Consider the following 21,203-nt stretch of genomic DNA (forward strand, 5'->3'; position numbering starts at 1 on the left):
ATCTCGGCTGCAGATGCTATTACATCAACCAATTTTAACTGCGTGACCGGTCAGGTAAAAAGAAGGCAGACTCGACCCATGAAACCGGCCACGGCACCATTTCTTCGCCTTCCCCGCTTGGCCGATTCCCCTCTTTCTCTCTTCCTTCCGCCTCTCGGGCCACGCCATGCACCGCGCCAGCCAGCCACCACCGCTAATCGCTGCCAGCATTTTCCAAAACTCCTCCACTTTCTCCGTGGCCTCACATCCCGATTGCAAAGTTTCCCCCCCAAAATTTCCCCACATTGCATTTGATCCTCCCCACATTGCTATTGATTCCTCGCAATTTTCGTCGATTTTTCCAATGGAGTGAGCCGATGTGATGGAGGGGCAGGACGCGCTCGACATGTCCGACGCCTCGCCGACCTCGTCGTGGGCGGACGGAGCCGTCGAGCACTTCGACGTCGCGTCGTTCGGCGGCGACGGGTACGTCGTCGACGATGAGGAGATGTCGGACGTGGAGCTCGGCACGGGTTCCCCGGTGGCCCCTTCGGAGGCCTCGACGCAGCCTCCTACGCCGCTGCGGAGGTGCCTAGCGCCGGTCGTGTCCTCGGACGTCCCGGAGGCGGTGGTGCGGGCGGTCGACGCGGTGATCATGGGCGGCGGGGTTGAGCGCCTCCGCGAGATGGTGTCCGAGGAGAACGGCGAGGTCACGCATTTCATCGTAGACGTGCTGATGATCACGATGGGCGGCGTGGACGGCCTCGACGAGGGCGCGGGCGATGGCACCAGCACCAGCACGGAACCCAGCATCATGTCCAGCTCGCGCGCAGCCGCCATTGCTGTCGAACTGATGCCTTACCTTCCATGCGGCACCGAGCCGTCGCCGCGCACCCGTATGGCCTGCGGCCTCCTCGCCACCCTCAGCGCCTGCACCCGCAACCGCACCATGTGCTCCGCTTCGGGCCTTCTCGCTATCCTCCTCGATTCTGCAGAGAAGCTGTTCGTAAAAATGGGTCAGAGAAGGGATTGGGACGGGACACCGCTCGTGCAGTGCATTCAGGTGCTAGGAGGGCACTCGGTTAGCGTCAAGGACTTGCATTCCTGGCTCCTTTTGGTCAAGAAGGCGCTTGGGACACGCTGGGCAACGCCGCTGACACTAGCATTGGAGAAGGCTGTTGGCTGCAATGAGGCGAAGGGACCTGCAGTGACGTTTGAGTTCGACGGCGAGAGTTCCGGCTTGCTTGCCCCTGGAGATAGCCGGTGGCCATTCTCGAACGGTTTTGGGTTTGCCACATGGATATATGTAGAGTCATTCTCGGACTCACCCAACGCAGCAGCATCAACTTCTGGGAGATCGTCACCATGGGCAGCAGCATCAACTTCTGGGAGATCGTCACCATGGGCTGCCGCCGCCGCTGCTTTCACACATGCTGTAGAAGGGGCGAAGGACATGCCCCGGCTTTTCAGCTTCCTTACTGCTGATAACGATGGTGTGGAGGCTTATTTCCAAGGCAAGTTTCTAGTTGTGGAGAGTGGGACTGGAAGGGGAAAGAAGGCTCCTCTCCATTTCACCTATGAATTCAAACCACAGTGCTGGTACTTCATTGGTTTGGAGTGCACAAGCAAGCAGGGTTTGCTCGGAATGGTCGAGAGTGAACTACGGCTGTATGTTGATGATAAGCTTCATGAGAGCCGTCCGTTTGAGTTCCCCCGTGTCTTGAAACCGCTGGCATTCTGCTGCATCGGGACAAACCCGCCACCAACTATTACTTGTCTGCAACGGCAATGCCCATTATTTGCAGAAATGGGGCCTATCTATATTTTCATGGAGCCGATTGGCCCAGAGAGAATGGCCCGGCTAGCTTCTAGGGGAGGAGATGCACTTCCTAGCTTCAGCAGCGGTGCTGGTTTGCCTTGGAAAGCTAGCTGTGATCACATTAGGGAAATGTCAGAAGATAGTTATACACTTGACATTGAGATTGGAGGAAGCTTACATCTTCTTTATCATCCTAGCCTACTTAACGGCCGATTTTGCCCCGATGCTTCACCTTCTGGTTCAACAGGTTTGTTCTATAGTTGAACTGTCAATCTTGTCTTAATTTTATTTTCAGAAACAGTCAGCAATTAATTCATAGAATAATCCCAACAGAGTATACAAAAGGCTGAAAGGCTAATAAAGAAAACGCAAACACACGCAAGCAGAATGGCTTGGCTTAATTCTACTCTTATCTTTGGTGTTACCTGGGGAGTTGAACCATGGTCAAGTTACAATCCTCGTGAAGGCTACGCAAATCTTTCTGTACTTCCTGTTTTGCCTGCCGATTATTGCACATTCCAGTCTTTATAAGTCTTGTTCCCCAGTTCTGCATCAATCGTTCCTGTAGTAATTGAAAGAAATTGTTATTCTCACATGCCATTGACCATTACCAGGGACAAAGTATTTCTAGTGGCTATCAAAATTACGCCATACAATGTTATGTGTATATAAATTTAAAAGGTTGATTGAGTTTGGTTCCCAGTTCCCATCAATCATTCATGTATCGATTGCAGTAAATTTTCATCCTTGTTAGGAGAAGAGCAACTTATGACATACAACAATGACTATGTACCTAAAAAAGTGGCTTGGGTTGGTTCAGAAGGATAACTATTGATATTATCTCATGTTTAATCTTAGGTACTCACCGAAGGCCTGCGGAAGTTATTGGGATGGTTCACATATCTTATCGTGTGCGACCTGCAGAATCATTATGGGCATTAGCTTGTGGAGGTCCAATGGCTTTGCTACCATTGACTGTGAGCAATATTGAGATGGATAACCTGGAACCTATACTTGGTGATGTGTCACTGTCTCTTGCTACGTCTTCTCTTTCTGTTCCTATATTCAGAATAATTTCTCTGGCAATTCAACATCCTGGAAATAAGCAAGAGCTTTGCCTTACCCATGGACCAGAGCTTCTATCACAAGTTTTACAATATTTGTTGGAAACACTGTCAAAACTAGAAAGTGGGAAGAAAGAGATACTGAGAGACGAGGAGCTTGTTGCTGCAATTGTATCTTTGTGCCAATCTCAAATAAATGATCCTGGTCTAAAAGCGCAGCTCTTTAGCACTTTGCTGTTGGACCTGAAGATGTGGAGCTCATGCAACTATGTTCTGCAGAAAAAGCTTCTCTCTTCACTTGCAGACATGGTTTTTGCAGAATCTGCTTGCATGTATGATGCAAATGCGTTGCAAATGCTTCTTGATGGATGCAGAAGGTGTTACTGGGTAACTCGTGAAGGAGATTCAATAGATACCTTCACATTGACTGGAACTGAGAGACCTTTAGGGAAAGTGAATGCTCTTGTTGATGAGCTGTTGGTTGTTATTGAACTGTTGATAGGATCAGCTTCTTCCACAATGGCTTCTGATGATGTTCGTCGTTTGGTAGGATTTGTTGTTGACTGCCCACAACCTAACCAGGTAACTGGATTCGACACTGGTAGTCTAGCACAACATTACATGCCCCTTGCCAGAAAACAAAGACTCTAGTCAAAGTTTGGCTAGCGCTTTCTTGTTCACCAGGATGATGTCATACATGGAAATACTTAGTGCATTCGTATCTGAGTTTGTAATCTGCCTAGTTTTGTACATGCTACTTTGCATTTGGAGTACTCCATACTCAGATGTATTTGTTCCATAACAACAAAATACTGAAGAGAATCTAGTCTTGTGTTCGTTAAACTATTGCCATATTTTTATTTTTATATTCTTTGTAATTAATCAGTGCTAATGCTTAATGTGGTTTTCTATACTATGGGATATGCACCAAAGTCACAGTCTTAATACCTTTGTATAGCTTCTTGATGTGGAAACTTGATTGAAAGAATGGTTCTGATGATTTTTAACAATGTGCTTTGTTGGCAGGTTCCTAGGGTCTTGCTCCTCATCTACAGACTGATTGTGCACCCAAACAGTACTAGAGCGCACATGTATGCTCAGTCATTTATTTCTCGTGGAGGTGTAGAGGCATTACTTGTTCTTTTGCAAAGAGAGGCTAAATCTGGAAATAACAACACTTTCAACAACTGCGATGTGCCACAAAATGCTGCTAAGTGGAATGGAAGTTCTCAGTCAAAATCTACTAATAGTCGTTCACTCTTGAAACCAGCTAGTAGTGAAGCAAACTGCAATCGTGAGACCCCATCAGTTGACAGTCATGAGTCACCCTCTCATGATGGTAACTCTGAACCTGTATCTACTAGCAAATGGTGCTTACTAAAAAAGCAGTTCCTAAAGAATCGGAGTGGCATGGATCTCCCAAGTATCACTGACAATGTTCAGAACAATGTATACAATATTGATAATGGTGATGGAGTACTTGTTGGGATAGTTCATATTTTGGGCGCTTTGGTTGCCTCAGGTCACCTGAAGTTTGCGTCACTTATTGCAAAACCAAAGTTGCCAAGTGGTTTTCTGACAACTGCTAATGCCGAAGGAAATACCATGTTTGAAGACAGAGTATCTTTATTGCTCTTTGCATTGCAGAAAGCTTTTCAAGCAGCCCCAAGAAGGCTTATGACCAGAAATGTATATAGATCTTTAATATCTGCAGTGGTATGGTGTTCTTTAACTGACTTAGGGATATTGGATATGTGATATGTTTTCAGCACTACACTGATTGGTTAATGCAATTCCTGTTTTGCTTTCTACTCCCCCCATTCACAAATATAAGATTTTTAAATTTTGTGTGAAACGGATGTATATAGACACGTTTTAGTGTGTTTGTTCACTCATTTCAGTCCGTATGTAGTCCATATTGAAATACCCAAAACATCTTATATTTGTGAACGGAGGGAGTATTATTAGATTACGCCATCATTTCTAAGTACCTGAATAAGCTAAATATTTGGAATATTACAAAAGCAAGACTTCCAAATAAAATTTCTTTGAAGTTTATCTAGTTGTGCTTCACAATAGTTCACGTTTTGCTCGCTTAAGCATGTCATAGGTGCAACCAATTTTACTCTGGAAACCTGAATTATGTCTTGTATTCTTCAATGCAGATCAACATTTCTTCAGCAAATGATAATCTGAACTTGTATGATTCTGATTATCGCTTTCAGCATATTCCGCTCTTGTTAGTTCTACTACGTTCTCTTCCATATGCATCACGAGCATTTCAAGCTCATACTCTTCAGGTACATTTACTGATTTATTCAGATAAAGTTATCACCTAATTTTTCTTGACATGAATGATGATATAATCACTGATAATATGCTCATATAACATTTTCCATTCTGTGTATTCTCTTGATTGACATCTATTACGCCATTATCATAATTCTTATCTTTTGAAGTCTATGATATTACTTTTTTTTTTAGAAAATGAAAGCTTTATTACCCCTTGCCCTGCACCATTAGATGCATATAGCCAAACTTATTACATTGTTTATTACTCCCTCCGTCCGAAAATACTTGTCGGAAGAATGGATGTATCTAGATGCAGTTTAGTTATAGATACATCCATTTTCATCCATTTCTCCGACAAGTATTTCCGGACGGAGGGAGTACAAAAGATCAAACTTTGATCTTGCCAAGAGAGGGAAATATCAAACACATGGATCAAATTGGACGATCAAACCACATAAAATCACTCTAAACACTCAAAAGTCTATCATTGGCATATGCCGCCCAAAGCGGATCATAAACACCCTGGTGATCCACTCAAGTTTATTCGCGTCTGGCTCTATCAGCTCCTTGTACCGCGCCTTCTGTAATAGTGCCCATAACCGCAGCCAATTGGTAGTTTGGTACACAAGAGTAGCACCTCATACAAGAACACACTTTTATCTTGTAAAATATGACATCATTTATGCAAAGCCAGATAGACCGAAAAGACAGCTGCTACCCCGACTAGAAGAAGAAGTCTTAAAGATTTTTTAACCCCTGTAGCCAAGTCCCAAAAATATGTGAAATACTACGAGGTGGGGTGATGTTAAAGGCTAAATACACAGATCGCCATGCAAATGTTTGGACGAAGTTTTGGTCATGATGGAGTTGTATACTGGTTTTTCTAGGATATCGATTATTATAATTTAACAACTACTCTTCCCATCTTAATCAGTTCTCACTTCCTTTCATGTTTGAAGATTTGCATGATTAAACCATGTGCAGATTAGGTATAGGTGGGAGGGAGTTTTGGTTTATTAGATGGCCTTTGCCTCCAATTTTCATAACTACCTCAGCTCTCACTGTGTTGACAAACAGTTCCAAAGTTAAAGTGTGCGGATGTGGCTGGTTTGCCATGGTTTCAACTATCAAAGAACAACTTGGGGAGGACATCTGGCGAGTAGCGTCTGATATGGGTAGATGTTAACTTATATGTTGAGACTATCTTTTTAATTTAGGACACAACCAAATGTGTTTAAATGATGTCTACACCCTAGACACCATGCTCCATGATTAATTTAGAGGCTTGGTTTTGGTTCTTGTACCACATCCCTGAGTTATTTGCATGATCATTCTGCTAAATGTTGCCTTCGATTCTTCAGTGGTTGCACTAGTTAATTAATGTTGTAAGCCCCTGTTAGAGTACGTAATGGGCCTAATGGGCCCATTAGTCTTAGGGTTAATTAGAGATAAGGGTCGCTTGCTTAGAGGTCAAGTAAGCCTTGCTTGGGAGTCAAGTAAACCTCTCTATATAAAGAGAGGAGATGCATCAATCTAATCAAGCAAGAATTAAGAAGGAAATCCCTTCCCTCTTGCCCGGCCGTGGGCAAAAAGGCCCCCGGCCGGCCCTCTCGCGCCCTCCTTCTAGCAGCGCCATAACAATTTAGTATCAGCTAGCTTCGGTTCGATCATGTCTTCACCGCCGCCAAGCCCGTCTCTTCCGCTGCCGGTCACCTTGTCGCCTCAGGCGACCACCATGACCGTCACCCCGCTCCTGCCCGCGCCGGGATTCTCTGTCGCGCCCGCCCCCACCGTCCTCACCTGGGAGGAGGTGTCCGGGGTGCTGTGGGACCTAACCCAGGCGGTCCAGGAGATCCATGTGTTCTTGGCCGGGTCCTACAGGCCGCACTCGGTTGCGCCGCCCATCGCCGCCCCCGCACCGCCGTGGCTGTCGTGGCAGCCGCCGCACCAGGCGGCCTTCGCCGCGCTTGCCGGGCCGCTGCAGCTGCCATCCATCGCCACCACCGCCCAGCCCTGGCTGCAGTGGCAGCCGCCGCTCCTGGCGGCCTCCGCCGCGCCCGGCGCGACAGCGCAGCAGCCGCTGTAGCTGCAGCAGCGACCGCCGGTTAGCTCCGCCGCCCAGTATGTGATGCCCTACGACGAGAGTGCGACGACCTCGTTCCCATCAGCGCCGCCGCCATCCCAGGGCGTCCACATCTAGCAGATCAAGTCCCTGCCGTCGCCGTCACCGCTTCCGTCTTGGATCGCTACCCGCCACGTGTCGGCGGCGGTGAGGCTGCAGGCTGCTGCGCGCGGCCTCCTAGCGTGTCGGCGTGTGCGGGAGATGCGTGGTCTGCAGCTGCCGCTCCTCCAAGTTGCCCTTTGCTGCGCAAAGGACCTCGATCTCGTCCGCTGCGTCGGGGATCTTAGGCATGCGGTTTCCCCCACGAGCGGCTGGCATGTTGTTTTCCCCGCGGGCAGCGACCTCAAAGTCTGCAACATCGGCGGTTGGGGGGCGCACCCCTCCTCGTCATTCTCAATCGCAAGCCCTCCACTCTTCCCTGTGCGGTGCAGACCAACAGCCGTCCGGCGGGGAGAAGGCAGGATGTCACCGACAGGAGCGCACCGCGTAGCACCACTGCTTTCCGCCGCCGACCGCCGCGAGGGTGCCTTTGCTGGTCGCTCTTGCGACCACTTCCAGGTGGCCATACACATGCACTCCTTTGGTCCAGGTGGTGTCCATGGGATCCAGGTGGCTATACACGTGCACGTCCGACGTGCGGATGGTGTCCACTTTTGTTAAAGGGTCCAAAATAAAGCGTCCAAGTCCATTTTAGGTTGAGAATAATAAAACAAGCCGAGATGTAAAAGGCTTGTTTTTAGGTGTTAGGTTTGTGTTGCGTCGAGTCATGGTTATAAGTTGGTTAGGCTGCAGCTCGAGGACAAGCTGCATGTCCAGGTGGGGTGTAGTGTTAGAGTACGTAATGGGCCTAATGGGCCCATTAGTCTTAGGGTTAATTAGAGATAAGGGTCGCTTGCTTAGGGGTCAAGTAAGCCTTGCTTGGGAGTCAAGTAAACCTCTCTATATAAAGAGAGGAGATGTATCAATCTAATCAAGCAAGAATTAAGAAGGAAATCCCTTCCCTCTTGCCCGGCCGTGGGCAAAAAGGCCCCCGGCCGGCCCTCTCCCGCCCTCCTTCTAGCAGCGCCATAACAGCCCCATAAATCAAATATGTGAATTCCTAACATTGATTTTTCCAAAGCTAAAAAACATGTTTGTCTTTTTTACTTTGAATAGTGCATTTTATTTCTCTTGCGTTTTAATCACTTATGATGCCTCCTATATTATTTCAGGATCTTCTATTTTTGGTTTGCAGTCACCCTGAGAATAGAAGTACCATGACTTCCATTGCAGAATGGCCTGATTGGATTTTGGAGGTTATGATTTCTAATCATGAGGTAATATTTCTGTGATGGCAAATCCAACATTTTGCATTGATAATTATATTAAGAAGTGGCACTTGTATTCTATGCTTATTTTAATATGTAAAGTTGATATTTAGATGGGTGATAACAAAGATTCAGATGGTGTAAGCATATATGAGCTTGAAGACGTCATACACAAGTTTCTACTCATTATGCTGGAGCATTCAATGTGGCAAAAAGATGGGTGGAAAGTAAGTGACGTTGATCTCTTGTGTTTCTGTTTGCACATCAACTTTATAGGATTGTAAGCTTCTTTTTGGAGAATGGATCATAATAATTTTTTATGGTAGTTTTGTGGTTGGAATGTTTCCCTAGCCAGACTTCTCTTTGATCCTTGATTGTGTCTTGATGGTTTTAATGCTGTAATTCTTCAGGATGTGGAGGCAACAATACACTGTGCAGAATGGCTTTCAATGGCTGGGGGGTTTAGCATGGGAGACCAAAGAATTAGGTAAACAAAAAGCAATAAGAAGCAATGCTCCCATGCCATGATATCTTGCTAATTATGTAACCTATCTATGCGTTCCGTATCAACCACCACATGCATTTTTGTTTATCTACTAGGCAGTATAAGAAGTATTTACGTGATAAAAAAACATCAGAATCCATAAGATCGTTAAAGCATGACATTATGCAGGGCTGCATATGATCTAAAACTGGAAATTCCTTCTAAATATCCCCACTGTACCTTTTAAAATAACAATAGCTGCAGCCTTTTGTGCTTTACTGCCTCATCGCATTTTTTTCAACAATAGAATGCAGGTGCTTGTCACGCTCTGCCTGATTATTTTGTTGATTTAAACATAATATGATGCTTTTATAGAAGATATTATCTTCTTGACTTGGAACATCAGTGTGATATTTTTCTTTGTTTTCAAGGCGTGAAGAAGCATTACCAATTTTCAAAAGGAGATTACTGGGTAGTCTGCTTGATTTTTCTGCTCAGGAGCTTCGAGTTCAGGTAGATTCTCCTTTTTACAAATGTTATTCGCTTGCACTTGGACTTTATTATTTTGAAATTACAGAACTAACTAGCAACGCATGGTTCTTGCATATTTGTCAATTGCTATTTTCTACCTTTTTCACCCCATGTACTCCCTCCGTCCGAAAATACTTGTCATCAAAATGGACAAAAAGGATGCATCTAGAACTAAAATACATCTAGATACATCCCCTTTTATTCATTTTGATGACAAGTATTTCCGGACGGAGGGAGTATCTGGTAGGCTCTTCTACTTCCTGTTTATATAAAATGAGCGCAAAATTTGGGAATAAATCAGTACAAACCTGTGATATTTTGGAGCCTATATTAGCTATATCTATTATCCAGTTTACGGGGGTCATAAGTAAAACAAGCCAACTTATGAAACTAGCACAGGAAACTACTCCCTCCGTCCGGAAATATTTGTCAATTGAAATGGATGTATCTAGATGTATTTTAGTTCTAGATACATCCATTTTCATCCATTTTGATGACAAGTAATTCCGGACGGAGGGAGTACATAACTATTCTTGCTTGTAAGCCCTTGCACCTTGCAGAGTTCCCAAGCCACCTTCTCTGGTTTAAGCTTCTGTTTTAGAAGGATCTTACCGAAAAAGGCTTTCGCCCCGCTTTATATATAAAGCACCGATCATCAAGCATCCAGTACAAACACACGCCACCGCAGCACGCGCACACACCCAGAGCAGGATACATAGGCGCTGAGCGCAGCAACACCACCCCTAGCACTACCACGACGAGGAGATGAAGCTACATATGACGGACCATGAGCTCCAAGGCGGCGCCTTCAGGAAGGACAAGACACCGGAGCGCCGCCACCCCCCGATCTGAGGATCAGAGTTTCCCCTGGAGCCGCATGCCGGGCAGTGAGAACCGCGACGATGCCTTCAAGAAGGGAGCGGACTTCGCCGCCGCCGGTCTGTCCGAAGATAGAACAGGTTTTCACCTCGGCCAACACCCACTGCCACCGACCGCTACACCCCGGCCACCATGCTGCCCACATGGCCATGGTGACTGGGCAGCACCAAGGCACGGGCTCCGCCCAAGAGCACCGTGCTACCACCACCAGGGCCGCCATCCCGGCATCCACGACCTTGACACCACCTCACCCGAGACCCGCCGCACCCCAGCGAAAGAGATGAGCAGAAAGGTCCCACCTTTCGCACCCCTGGGCCACCCCCAACGACGAGACCCAATAGGCCGGCCAAAACTGGCATCCACCGATCCATCCTGCTGCCCCGAGCGCGAGACGAGCTCGGTCCTGCAGCACAGAGAGGGGGACGAGGTCAATCCTTCTGCACCGTGCGCGAGACGAGCTCGGTCCTGCTGCACCGTGCGCGAGATGAGCTCGGTCATGCAGCACCGGGTGCGAGACGAGCGGTGGACCGCAGCTGGGAGAGGACCAGCCCTTTGATGGGAGTCGCGCTCGGGCACTGAGGAGATGGGCCGAAGATCAAGACGGTCTGAACGCAGACGAGCCGACGCCGGAGAAGCCGGCCGCTGCCGCGAGCAGAACCGTCGAGCCACCGTGAAGCCGGCACGCCACCGGGAGGCCACCACGCCACCGGGAGGCCACCACCGCCGGACCTCCCGCCGCCGCAGCCCACGGCCGGAGCAGCGGCCACGCCCGGCCGCTGCCCTACCCGTGTTGCCCGGCGAGCTCCAAGCGCCGGAGCCACCAGGCATGCACCACCGGTGCCACGGGCCGCCGGCCGACCCCCAACGCCAGATCCGGTCAGATCCAGTAAGAGACCGGCCGGCCCCGCCGCCACCACCAACCAGAGCCACCTCCACCCCCTGCACCCGGCCGTCGAGTCCAATCACCGCGCCGCGACCACACCGACAACCAGCGCCACCACCAGAGCTGCCCCCACCTCGAGGACCAGCCGGAGCACCACCAGCCCAAGCCAGCCACCGCCGCCGAGGGCAGCCACGCGCCACCCGAGACGCCGACGACCAGATCTGGCCGCGCCAGATCGAGGGCCGCGGGCACCATGGGCACGCCCGCGTGCAGCCATCCCCGTGATCCCCAGGGGCCACAGCGGCCATGGGCCGCGCACAGGAGCCCGCCGTCGCCGCCCGAGATCACGCCAACGCGCCCCGCCGCCAGCGCGCCGCCACCCGCCGAGGAGACCGCCCGCGACGAGCCCACCAGCAGAGGGGAGAGAGGGTCCTGCCGCCGCCGCCGCCGACCGGGCTTTGCCCGGCGGCGCGCCCCGGCGGTGGTGAGGAGGAGAGGAGGGGGGAGGGGGGCGGGGCCGGCGGCGCTAGGTTTTCCCCCTCGGCCGCCGCAGGAGCGACGCGAGAGGGACGAGAGGGGCGGAGTGTTGCTATCGCTCTATGCGCACGCCCATCGTACACTGTTTCAGAAGGATCTTAGGCTTATCAAACATATCTGAAGGTAATCAGGTGTCTAAAACTATCTTAAAATTAGGACTAGACTACAAACTAAGCTTGCTCGATCAATTGGGCCCATGTAACATGGTTAAACTTGTATGCCCACTACTTTCTGTGTATGATTGTACATAGGTGCAGTAGCAATACATTGTCAAGGCATATTTGTCATCAATTGTATTCCAAGGAACAGAAAAATGTGGATAATTTTGCTTTTGTTTTAAAACATCACTTTTATTATGAATTATGGTACTCTTAATACATTGGTCGCGTTGTTTATACCATGCACAGATGAGTTCAGTCTTATGGACAATAACATATAGAGTGTCTGTTAATTTATAAATTAGACGGTTACGGTTTTATCATTTCGCAAATGATGTTCTTTTCTTGGTTGTCGCCACAGCAGTCTGAAGGAATTACTGCTGCAGCATCTGATGTTGAAGTGGAGACTAAAGAACCAAAAATACAAGCAGAAAAGCCTGCCGATCTCTTAGTAGTCTTGGCTGAGAATGCAGTAGTTCTGATGATGCTCGTAGAAGATCATCTGAGGTCACGCAGCCAACAATTTTTTACATCCTGCTTAATTGACAGTGCTTTATCTCCTGCATCGATGGCTTCATCAGCTGCCAGTAGGTCATTGAGCAGAACTGGTAGCGAGCCTTTAGAAGCTGGGGGCTCAAGGCAGTCTTTGTCCAGTGATGCTGGTGGGCTGCCGGTTGATGTATGTATATCTAGAACAGGCATATATTATCACAATCTTATTCGCGTAATTTCAATTTATGTCTATTTTTTATAGGTCCAACTTGTAATGTTCTTTCATTGCTTTGATATGTTGAGTCCCTTTTTTGTTTCTGGGGCAATTTTGTGAATTTGTGAGATGCTATATCATGTGATTGCTGAAAATGTTAAAACTCATTAGTGGTATTGTATTGTTTAGGAATATATGAGATAGATGATTAGAGATCCAGTTTCTAGGGAAAACTTCTTGTGAAGATAATCGATAGTAAAGGGTGGTTTTTGTTTAATTCAAGATTCAAAATAAGACCACTACCATTATAAGAGTTACACTATTTCTTGGAACTCGGCAAGCATATGTACATTATTTCTTGTCAATCAGGCCACTACCCTTTATAGGAGTTACACTATTTCTTAGAACTCGGCAAGCATGTGTACACTATTTCTTTGTACTAGTATGAGTATAATCCAGAAGAATACTGTGTGTAGCATATCTTGTTTCAGAATTTTCCTTCTATAGTCCACTCTTACATTCAGTTTCATCTACTTCATACCAACTTTTGCTTGCTTACATTCAGTTTCATCTACTTCATACCAACTTTTGCTTGCTATCTTACATCATTATTGGTGTGAAAAAAATTCCAGGTTCTTGCTTCGATGTCTGGCACAAATGGGCAAATTTCTTCTGAGGTAATGGAACGCGTAACGGCAGCAGCAGCAGCGGAGCCTTATGGATCTGTCAGGCATGCATTTCTATCCTATGGGAGCTGTATTTCAGATCTTTCTGAAGGTTGGAAGTACAGAAGCCGACTGTGGTATGGTGTATGCATTCCATCCAAAGCTAATATCTTTGGGGGAGGAGGAAGTGGTTGGGAAGCATGGAAATCTGTTGTAGAGAAGGACTCCAATGGGGACTGGATTGAACTTCCATTAGTGAAGAAATCAGTTGCAATGCTGCAGACACTTCTACTAGATTCTGGATTTGGGGCTGGCCTTGGCTCTGGAGAGGGATCTGCCGGTGGTATTGGTGTTATGAGTGCACTTAATCAGTTGTTAGATAGTGATCAGCCTTTTTTTTGTATGCTCCGGTTGACTCTTATTTCAATGAGGGAGGATGATACTGGTGAAGACGACCTCTTTATGAGAAACATTAGCATGAAGAATGATGATATATCAGAAAGATTGGGCTGTCAAACTGGAAGTGTGATTGAACTTGATGGTAACTCATGTTCGCCTACCATAAAACCTCAGTCTGCACTTCTATGGAGGTACACCTTATCAGCTATTAAGTAGAGTATCATGTTAAAATTATAGTTCAAGAAAAGGATTTGATCCAGAATTATCACTCCATGGTCCATAGTAGCCAGTGGCCTTTCATTCTATACTGCATCCATACTAACCATTTTGTAGATTGCTTCTTCACTGATACTGTATTTTTTAACATATCTTTACTGATATTTCGAAATCTCTGTTTTTTTACAGATTGCTTGGCCCCTTTCTGAATGTGCCAGTTTCTGAATCTAAGAGACAGAGGGTTCTGGTTGCGTCTTCTATTCTTTATTCGGAGGTAAATTTGTTTTTCATTGATGGAAAAATATGATCAGTATCTAAAAACATACAAGTGTTCCATGCTATCCTTTCAGATTGAATACTTCATCAGAATCACGACATGCAGACACCATAGTCCATGCGTGGTAGTTTAATTTACCATCTTCTTCCTCTTGTTTCTGATGGTCTATGCATGGCCCCAAAATTCACATGTGGTGGTCTCATTATTTTTTGCATAGATGAAGCACTATTTTGCACCAATCTGTTTGATTACTTTATGTATTTTGTGGAATGTAGCATATAAAGCATGTTCCAAATGCTTATAATCATGTTGCAGTTTTCAAAACACTTATAATTTAAATTCCTGATGCAGAAAGCTTGTTGCCCCCACCATATATCTAAATGTCTCGTGTCTTAACTTTGAATTATATGTCCAAAAAGCTATCCTCAACCTGTTATGATTAAATTTAAAAAGGAAATTCCCTTCACTCATTTAGTGCCTTGATGATCAAAGATAAACCCGTAGTTCATACCAAAGAGATATCAGGGAGCAGCTTGTATGGAAACACTCCTAAAGAGGTAATCTTGCACAAGTTGCTCTCAGAGTTATCACTACAGTAGATGACACTGTAGAACGTTCAGTTAGAATTTTCTGTGTTAGGCCTGAAAATCGTGGGACACTTTTTTTGTGAGAAAAAAAAACGCACTACTGTCAAGACCTTCTTCGAGGACATCACTACTTTAAGACCTAACCTAGGGAAATTGCGTAACTCCATGCTGCTGCTTCCTGAGAGCAGTGCTACTTTTAAGGCCCAACGGAGGAAAAATTATAACTCTACGCTGCTGCTTCCTGTTTGTTTATGTTGTTTGTTTTGAATATATAGATCGAACAACGTTTTTTATATTATGTGTTTTCATGAAGCTTATGTTATCCTAACAGGTATGGCATGCTGTAAGTAGCGACAGAAAGCCTTTAAGGAAAAAATATCTTGGATTGTTAATGCCACCATATGCAGCTGTCCTGAAAAGATATCGCTCTGTTTTGGCTAATATTCACGAGCTTGCATCTTCGGATGGAGAAAATCCGCTACTTGTTGGTGATTGTGCTTCGGCTGCAGATACTTTACCTGTTGAGGTAACAGTTGATTTTAAATAGGCCATAAGATAGCTAACAACTGAAGTTATCTGGTGCTTGTGCTGAGCTCTATAACTGTGATCTAGCGATGCTTGTTACAATCTTATAGCTTTCTAAGAAAAATGCTACTTCTGCAAATAGAACTATGAATTTTGCACATTAGCTTAAAATCAGATGTTTTCCTAACTATTGCTTACTTTGTACTTTCATTTCATGTTCGAGAAATTGTTTTAAATAGTGTGATTTGGATCTTTAGCATAATCACTTCTATTTGGACATTACTTTTGAGGAAGGCCTTGATATTTGTTATGCGACTTTAGTTGCTCCTCTCGGATAAATATCTCATCATTGTTTTTGTGCAAAGTTTTATGTGTTCACAGTGGGATTTTATTCTGTCTTTTGAATTCAGGCTGCTGTTTCATTGATATCACCTGGCTGGGCTGCTGCTTTTGCCTCTCCACCAGTTGCAATGGCATTGGCCATGATTGCTGCTGGTGCCTCTGGGGCAGAAACAATTGCACCACCAACAAATAAATTGCGCAGGCGTGACACCTCATTGCTTGAGCGTAGATCAGCTAAATTACACTCATTCTCAAGTTTCCAGAGGCTTCCTGATACAACACCACTCCTGCCTGCATCTGCACCGAAGGACAAAGCATCCGCGAAAGTTGCAGCCTTGGCCGCTGCTCGTGACCTTGAGTTTAGTGCTAAGATTGGCTTGAGAAGGGGTCTTAGTGTTGTAGCAATGGCAACTTCAGGACAACGGAGGTCTGCGGGCGATATTGAGCGTGCGCAGAGGTGGACCACAACTGAAGCTATGGCTGCTGCTTGGATGGAGTGTCTGCAATCTGCTGACTCAAAATCAGTGTCAGGCAGAGATTTTTCTGCCCTTTCTTACAAATATGTTGCACTTCTTGTTTCAAGTTTTGCCTTAGCACGGAACTTGCAACGAGTTGAGGTATATCAACATCGAACAAAACGCTTCCGCTTATGGTATTCAGTGTTAGTGATACATCACTTAACAACTTTTGGACATGCAGATGGAGAGACGAACACAGGTTGATATCTTGAACCGTCGTTGTGCCTCTGTTGGGGTTCGGGCATGGCGACGTCTTCTTCATTGCTTAATAGAGACAAATAGACTCTATGGACCTTTTGGAGAACTTCTATGTACTCCTGATAGCGTATGGACCGAATCCTGTTTTTCTTTCACGCTTCCTTGCATTCTTATTAAAAAAACACTATGCATGATTGTTTTATTGTTTTGTTAAGCAGATTTTCTGGAAGCTAGATTTTACTGAATGTTCATCAAGGATGAGAAGATTTATGAAAAGAAACTACAATGGGTCAGATCGTTTTGGTGCAGCTGTTAATTTTGAGGAGCAGATGCTTCTTTGTGATGGTGTGGAATCCAATGCATGCCACACAGAGGAAGGGGACACTCGATCTACAAATGCTCTCCCAACAACTTCGTTGATTATAGTGGCTGAGGCAATGTCAGTGGATAGAGGACATGAAGATGCTGAGCACATAGAAACCGAAACAATTTGCAGCAGTGTAGATGATCAATTAAGAAATTCCTTGCCACCTGATCCGTTTAAAGGATCAATAGATCCAAGAAGTTCAGACTTTTCTGGTGTCCGCAACCTGGTTCGATCCACAGTAATTGCACCTGGTTATAGGTCTGGCGAAGAAGATAAAAGAATTATAATTGAATTGCCATCGTTGATGGTGAGGCCATTGAAGACCGTACGAGGAACCTTCCAAGTAAGTGTGTGCTGATGTACGTACTTCCACCTGTATAGTCATACCTGGTGTATAGCTTTTTCTTAGGGAGTCCAAAGAGCTTCTATTGGTGCCATATATTACTTGAACACTGAAATTAAACGAATTTTTACTACGAATTCATGCTTTCGTTACTTGGCCATGAGCCCTTGACCCGGTCCTAATCAACACAGCTCTCTGATGAGCTTAACTAGCTAAGTTCATCATATGATTCTGAATAGTTTTGAGTCGTCTAATCTCTAAGGAGTCCTTAGTAAAGTCCGGTACCACTCTAAGTAAATCAAGGGTGTGGGGATATTGACTAACACACATCACACAGTTATTCACCCTAATTTAATCTACAGTGTTCTTGGTATTGTAAGTTCCCCTTTGGAGAACAATAAAAGAATTGCATTCAATATTAGCTATCCTTTATATTCAAGTTTAGAGAACTGCCCAAAATGATCACTGTGTAGATACAAAAACAGATGGAAGCAGTGTTCTTTGTATTGCACCTGCTCCCTTTATAATATTCATTCAAATATTCCAAGATCCAAAATGAGCAGCGCACTGAAGAATCAATAACTGTTAGTGTAATAGCATATAAAAAAATTAAGTAACTGTGTCCCCACCTAGCTGAATCAAGTTCCAGCAGCCTTGAATACACTGACAAGTTATTTTTTGTTCTATTTGCATTGAGTGCAGCGTTTCAGTGCCCAGGCTCATCTGCACCCGGCCATAAAAAAAATCACAAAAAATTCAAAAAAAATTATTAAAAAATCAAAAAATTCCAATTGTTTTTTGCATGGTAGAAAATTTGTTGCTGAGGTCCGCCCCAATTTTCAGATCATTTGGACATCTCAATAGCTCAGCAAAAAAGACAAATCGGGTCAGAACAGTAAACTTTTTTACAGACCCCGAATTTATCTTTTTTGCCGAGAGCTGTTCAGATGTCGAAATGATTTGAAAATTGGAGCGAACCTCACGCATCAAATTATCTACCATGCAAAAAATGGAACTTTTTGAATTTTTCTAGTATTTGTTTTGATTTTTTTCCTCAGCGTGGGTGCAGATGAGCCTGAGCTCAGAAGTGGATTATCGCCTTACATTGTACTATTCTGCCTATTCTTCTTCATGCCCTAGTCCAACATGCTAATGCATATCATAATCCCAAGCATATATTTTTTTCAGGTCACATTAAAGAGGATTAACTTCATAGTTGATGAGCATACATCTGACAGTGACAGTTACATGGATGATGTTGCATCCACTAGCGGCCAATATGATCAGCAAGATAAAGATCGGAGTTGGTTCATATCTTCGCTGCATCAGATTTATAATAGAAGGTAAATAATTATTTTTATTATCTGGTACTCATTAAAATGTTAAGTGAGGTATTTTCAGCTTTTCTACCATCTGCGCCCCTTCTCGCATATGTAGACTACAGTCTACCGAGTGGACTGCCTGTTCAGTGCTTGATGTATGTTTCATACTGATTAAAGTTAACTATTGCAGGTATTTGTTACGTCAAAGTGCATTGGAATTAGTTATGGTAGATAGGTCTAACTTCTTCTTTGATTTTGAGGTACATAGTTGATGAGACTCACTTTATGTTGTTTGAATCTTATGCATGCTATATCTGGATAACCATTTTTAAGTTGTATATGAAATTTATCTAGGATATAGAAGCACGCCGACATGCTTATCGGGCTATCATTCACACCAAACCTCCTTATTTGAATGATATTTTTCTAGCTACACAGGTTGGTGTTCAATGCAGTTCTCTAAATCTGAATGTTTTGAATCTACTCCTACCTGAATCTAATATCATTGTTTTTAGAAACCTGAGCAAATCCTTAAACAGACACAATTAATGGAGCGCTGGGCCAAATGGGAGGTATTTGAGCACAACTCATTTTGACGGTCATATATGTTAAGTAGAGTCAGGATATAAGGATAGCTTTCTTGTGCAGATTAGCAATTTTGACTACCTAATGGAACTGAACACTCTTGCTGGGCGCAGTTACAATGACATCTCGCAGGCATCCTTGCTTCAGAATTCTCACTTATGAACCTGGCAGGTTCTTGCTTCTGTTTCTATTTAATGATTCCTATCTGTTTCTGCAGTATCCTATCTTCCCATGGGTAGTATCAGATTACCATTCCAAAACATTGGACTTGGAAGATCCTTCCTCATACCGAGATCTTTCAAAGGTAAATTGTGTGCTTCTATTCTTGCCGCTCATAACAGTAAGTTGGATCCCATTTTTATGTATTGCCCTGCTTTTCCAAACACTTACACGGGTGATGGTACTCAATTCTTTTCAATGAAGCCAATTGGTGCTCTAAATCCTGCACGGCTGAAGAAATTCCAAGACTATTACTCTAGTTTCAAGGATCCAATCATCCCAAATTGTCACTACGGTTCACATTACTCTAGTCCTGGCACGGTGCGTATTTTTAGATCTTGCATGCTTTTATTCAGCATTTTGCTTATGTGTTGTGCCTTTTGTTTGGGCTAAGATGTACTCCCTCCGTCCCATAATATAAGAACGTTTTTGTCAAAAACGTTCTTATATTATGGGACAGAGGGAGTACTTATGAAGTAATTCCATAATATCAACCATTTCCTCGCTGCATTTCAGTGACAATCCCTTATGTAGTTGATTGGTGTGACCATACCTTGATTGCAATGATGGTGCATTGATATAAATCTCTACTGCAGGTATTGTATTATCTTGCCAGGATAGAACCTTTCACTACCCTCTCTATTGAGCTGCGGGGTGGCAAGTTTGGTGATGATAATCACATGCTCTCTGATATCACCAGAACATGGAACAGTGTCCTTGAAGACATGAATGATGTAAAAGAGCTAGTAAGTTTTGTTGAAAAATGTGCTCTCGACACATTTCCACGTTGCTAGTTTAGAAGTCTTATCAGAATCTTAGTTGGAATCTAACGATGCGACTATTTCTCTAGGTTCCAGAGATGTTTTACCTTCCTGAGGTATTTACCAATGTGAATTCTGTTGACATGGGAACAAATGAACTTGCTAAAAGGCTAGGTAAGTTCGCTTCAGTCTTATACTCATAAGAGAACTGAGTGTCACTCAGTAGACGTGGCAGCCCCCCCTTAACTTTGAGTGTCACTGCAGGCTCTGTAGAATTACCTCCTTGGGCCGAGAACCCTGTTGATTTTATACATAAACATCGGAAAGCTCTTGAGAGTGATCATGTCTCCGCTCATTTGAATGAATGGATTGATCTAATATTTGGGTACGTTAGTATTGTTATATCTCTGTTGCCATGTCATGATATCACTGCTTTATTTCACTAAATCATATTCATTGGTCTCGTACACATTTGCCAAATGTCATCCATATCCTGTCCATTCCTTCAGCATTAGGGTAAGTATGATGTGAAGGAATACTACTTTTCCCTCCTTCCCAAAATGTAAGGCGCACTTTTTTTTGACGCGTCAACGGCGGGCTTACACCGGCCTGAACTTATATTACCAAACATGGTCTTTGATGTACGACTTTGACCATTAATATATACCAAAATACATGGAATGCACATGTATAAATGGTATCGTCGTATTTGTCTTGCAAAATAATTTTATTTCATATGTCTTCATACTAATTTTATAGACATACAATAAGCGGAAATCATAGTCAAGTTGTGCGATGAAAGACTAGAAAAAGTCAAGGGCACCTTATATTTTGGAAAGGAGGGTGTATTTGATAAGGCTATTAGCTATTCCATTTAACAGTAAAGTAAGTATGATGTGAAGGAATGCACCTATCAAGTATTACCTCATTTGAGCGAATGGAAGGATTTGATTTTCTGGGGTACCTTCAAATGCTGGAGAATTTAATTTCCAATAGATACTCTAACGAAAAAAAAAGTCGATACAGTAGCCGCTGGTTCTCCCCTCATTGCAACTGGATCCTTATCAAAAGCCCAGCTTTGTACTGGATTGGTGCATCCTATTTGTAACCAAAATTTT

The 21,203-nt window shown here is 44.6% G+C and overlaps 1 protein-coding gene across 1 annotated transcript in view; it reads left to right on the top strand.

The window, feature by feature from the left end:
* Nucleotides 1-361: 361 nt before the first annotated feature.
* LOC119321212 (BEACH domain-containing protein C2-like) overlaps nt 362-21,203 on the top strand; it is a 27,217-nt gene continuing 6,375 nt past the window's right edge. Inside the window, exons 1-25 of the mRNA XM_037594996.1 lie at nt 362-2,045; nt 2,657-3,444; nt 3,889-4,578; nt 5,028-5,162; nt 8,488-8,592; nt 8,697-8,810; nt 8,994-9,070; nt 9,499-9,580; nt 12,417-12,734; nt 13,394-14,016; nt 14,231-14,315; nt 15,237-15,431; nt 15,841-16,389; nt 16,472-16,615; nt 16,707-17,198; nt 18,387-18,541; nt 18,711-18,780; nt 18,875-18,958; nt 19,036-19,092; nt 19,169-19,237; nt 19,323-19,409; nt 19,529-19,645; nt 19,921-20,070; nt 20,175-20,259; nt 20,350-20,470. Coding sequence (XP_037450893.1) covers nt 362-2,045; nt 2,657-3,444; nt 3,889-4,578; nt 5,028-5,162; nt 8,488-8,592; nt 8,697-8,810; nt 8,994-9,070; nt 9,499-9,580; nt 12,417-12,734; nt 13,394-14,016; nt 14,231-14,315; nt 15,237-15,431; nt 15,841-16,389; nt 16,472-16,615; nt 16,707-17,198; nt 18,387-18,541; nt 18,711-18,780; nt 18,875-18,958; nt 19,036-19,092; nt 19,169-19,237; nt 19,323-19,409; nt 19,529-19,645; nt 19,921-20,070; nt 20,175-20,259; nt 20,350-20,470 — 7,076 coding nt within the window. The remainder of the gene's footprint in view (nt 2,046-2,656; nt 3,445-3,888; nt 4,579-5,027; nt 5,163-8,487; nt 8,593-8,696; nt 8,811-8,993; nt 9,071-9,498; nt 9,581-12,416; nt 12,735-13,393; nt 14,017-14,230; nt 14,316-15,236; nt 15,432-15,840; nt 16,390-16,471; nt 16,616-16,706; nt 17,199-18,386; nt 18,542-18,710; nt 18,781-18,874; nt 18,959-19,035; nt 19,093-19,168; nt 19,238-19,322; nt 19,410-19,528; nt 19,646-19,920; nt 20,071-20,174; nt 20,260-20,349; nt 20,471-21,203) is intronic.

This window comes from Triticum dicoccoides, chromosome 6B, assembly GCF_002162155.2.
Source record: "Triticum dicoccoides isolate Atlit2015 ecotype Zavitan chromosome 6B, WEW_v2.0, whole genome shotgun sequence".
NCBI lineage: Eukaryota > Viridiplantae > Streptophyta > Magnoliopsida > Poales > Poaceae > Triticum > Triticum dicoccoides.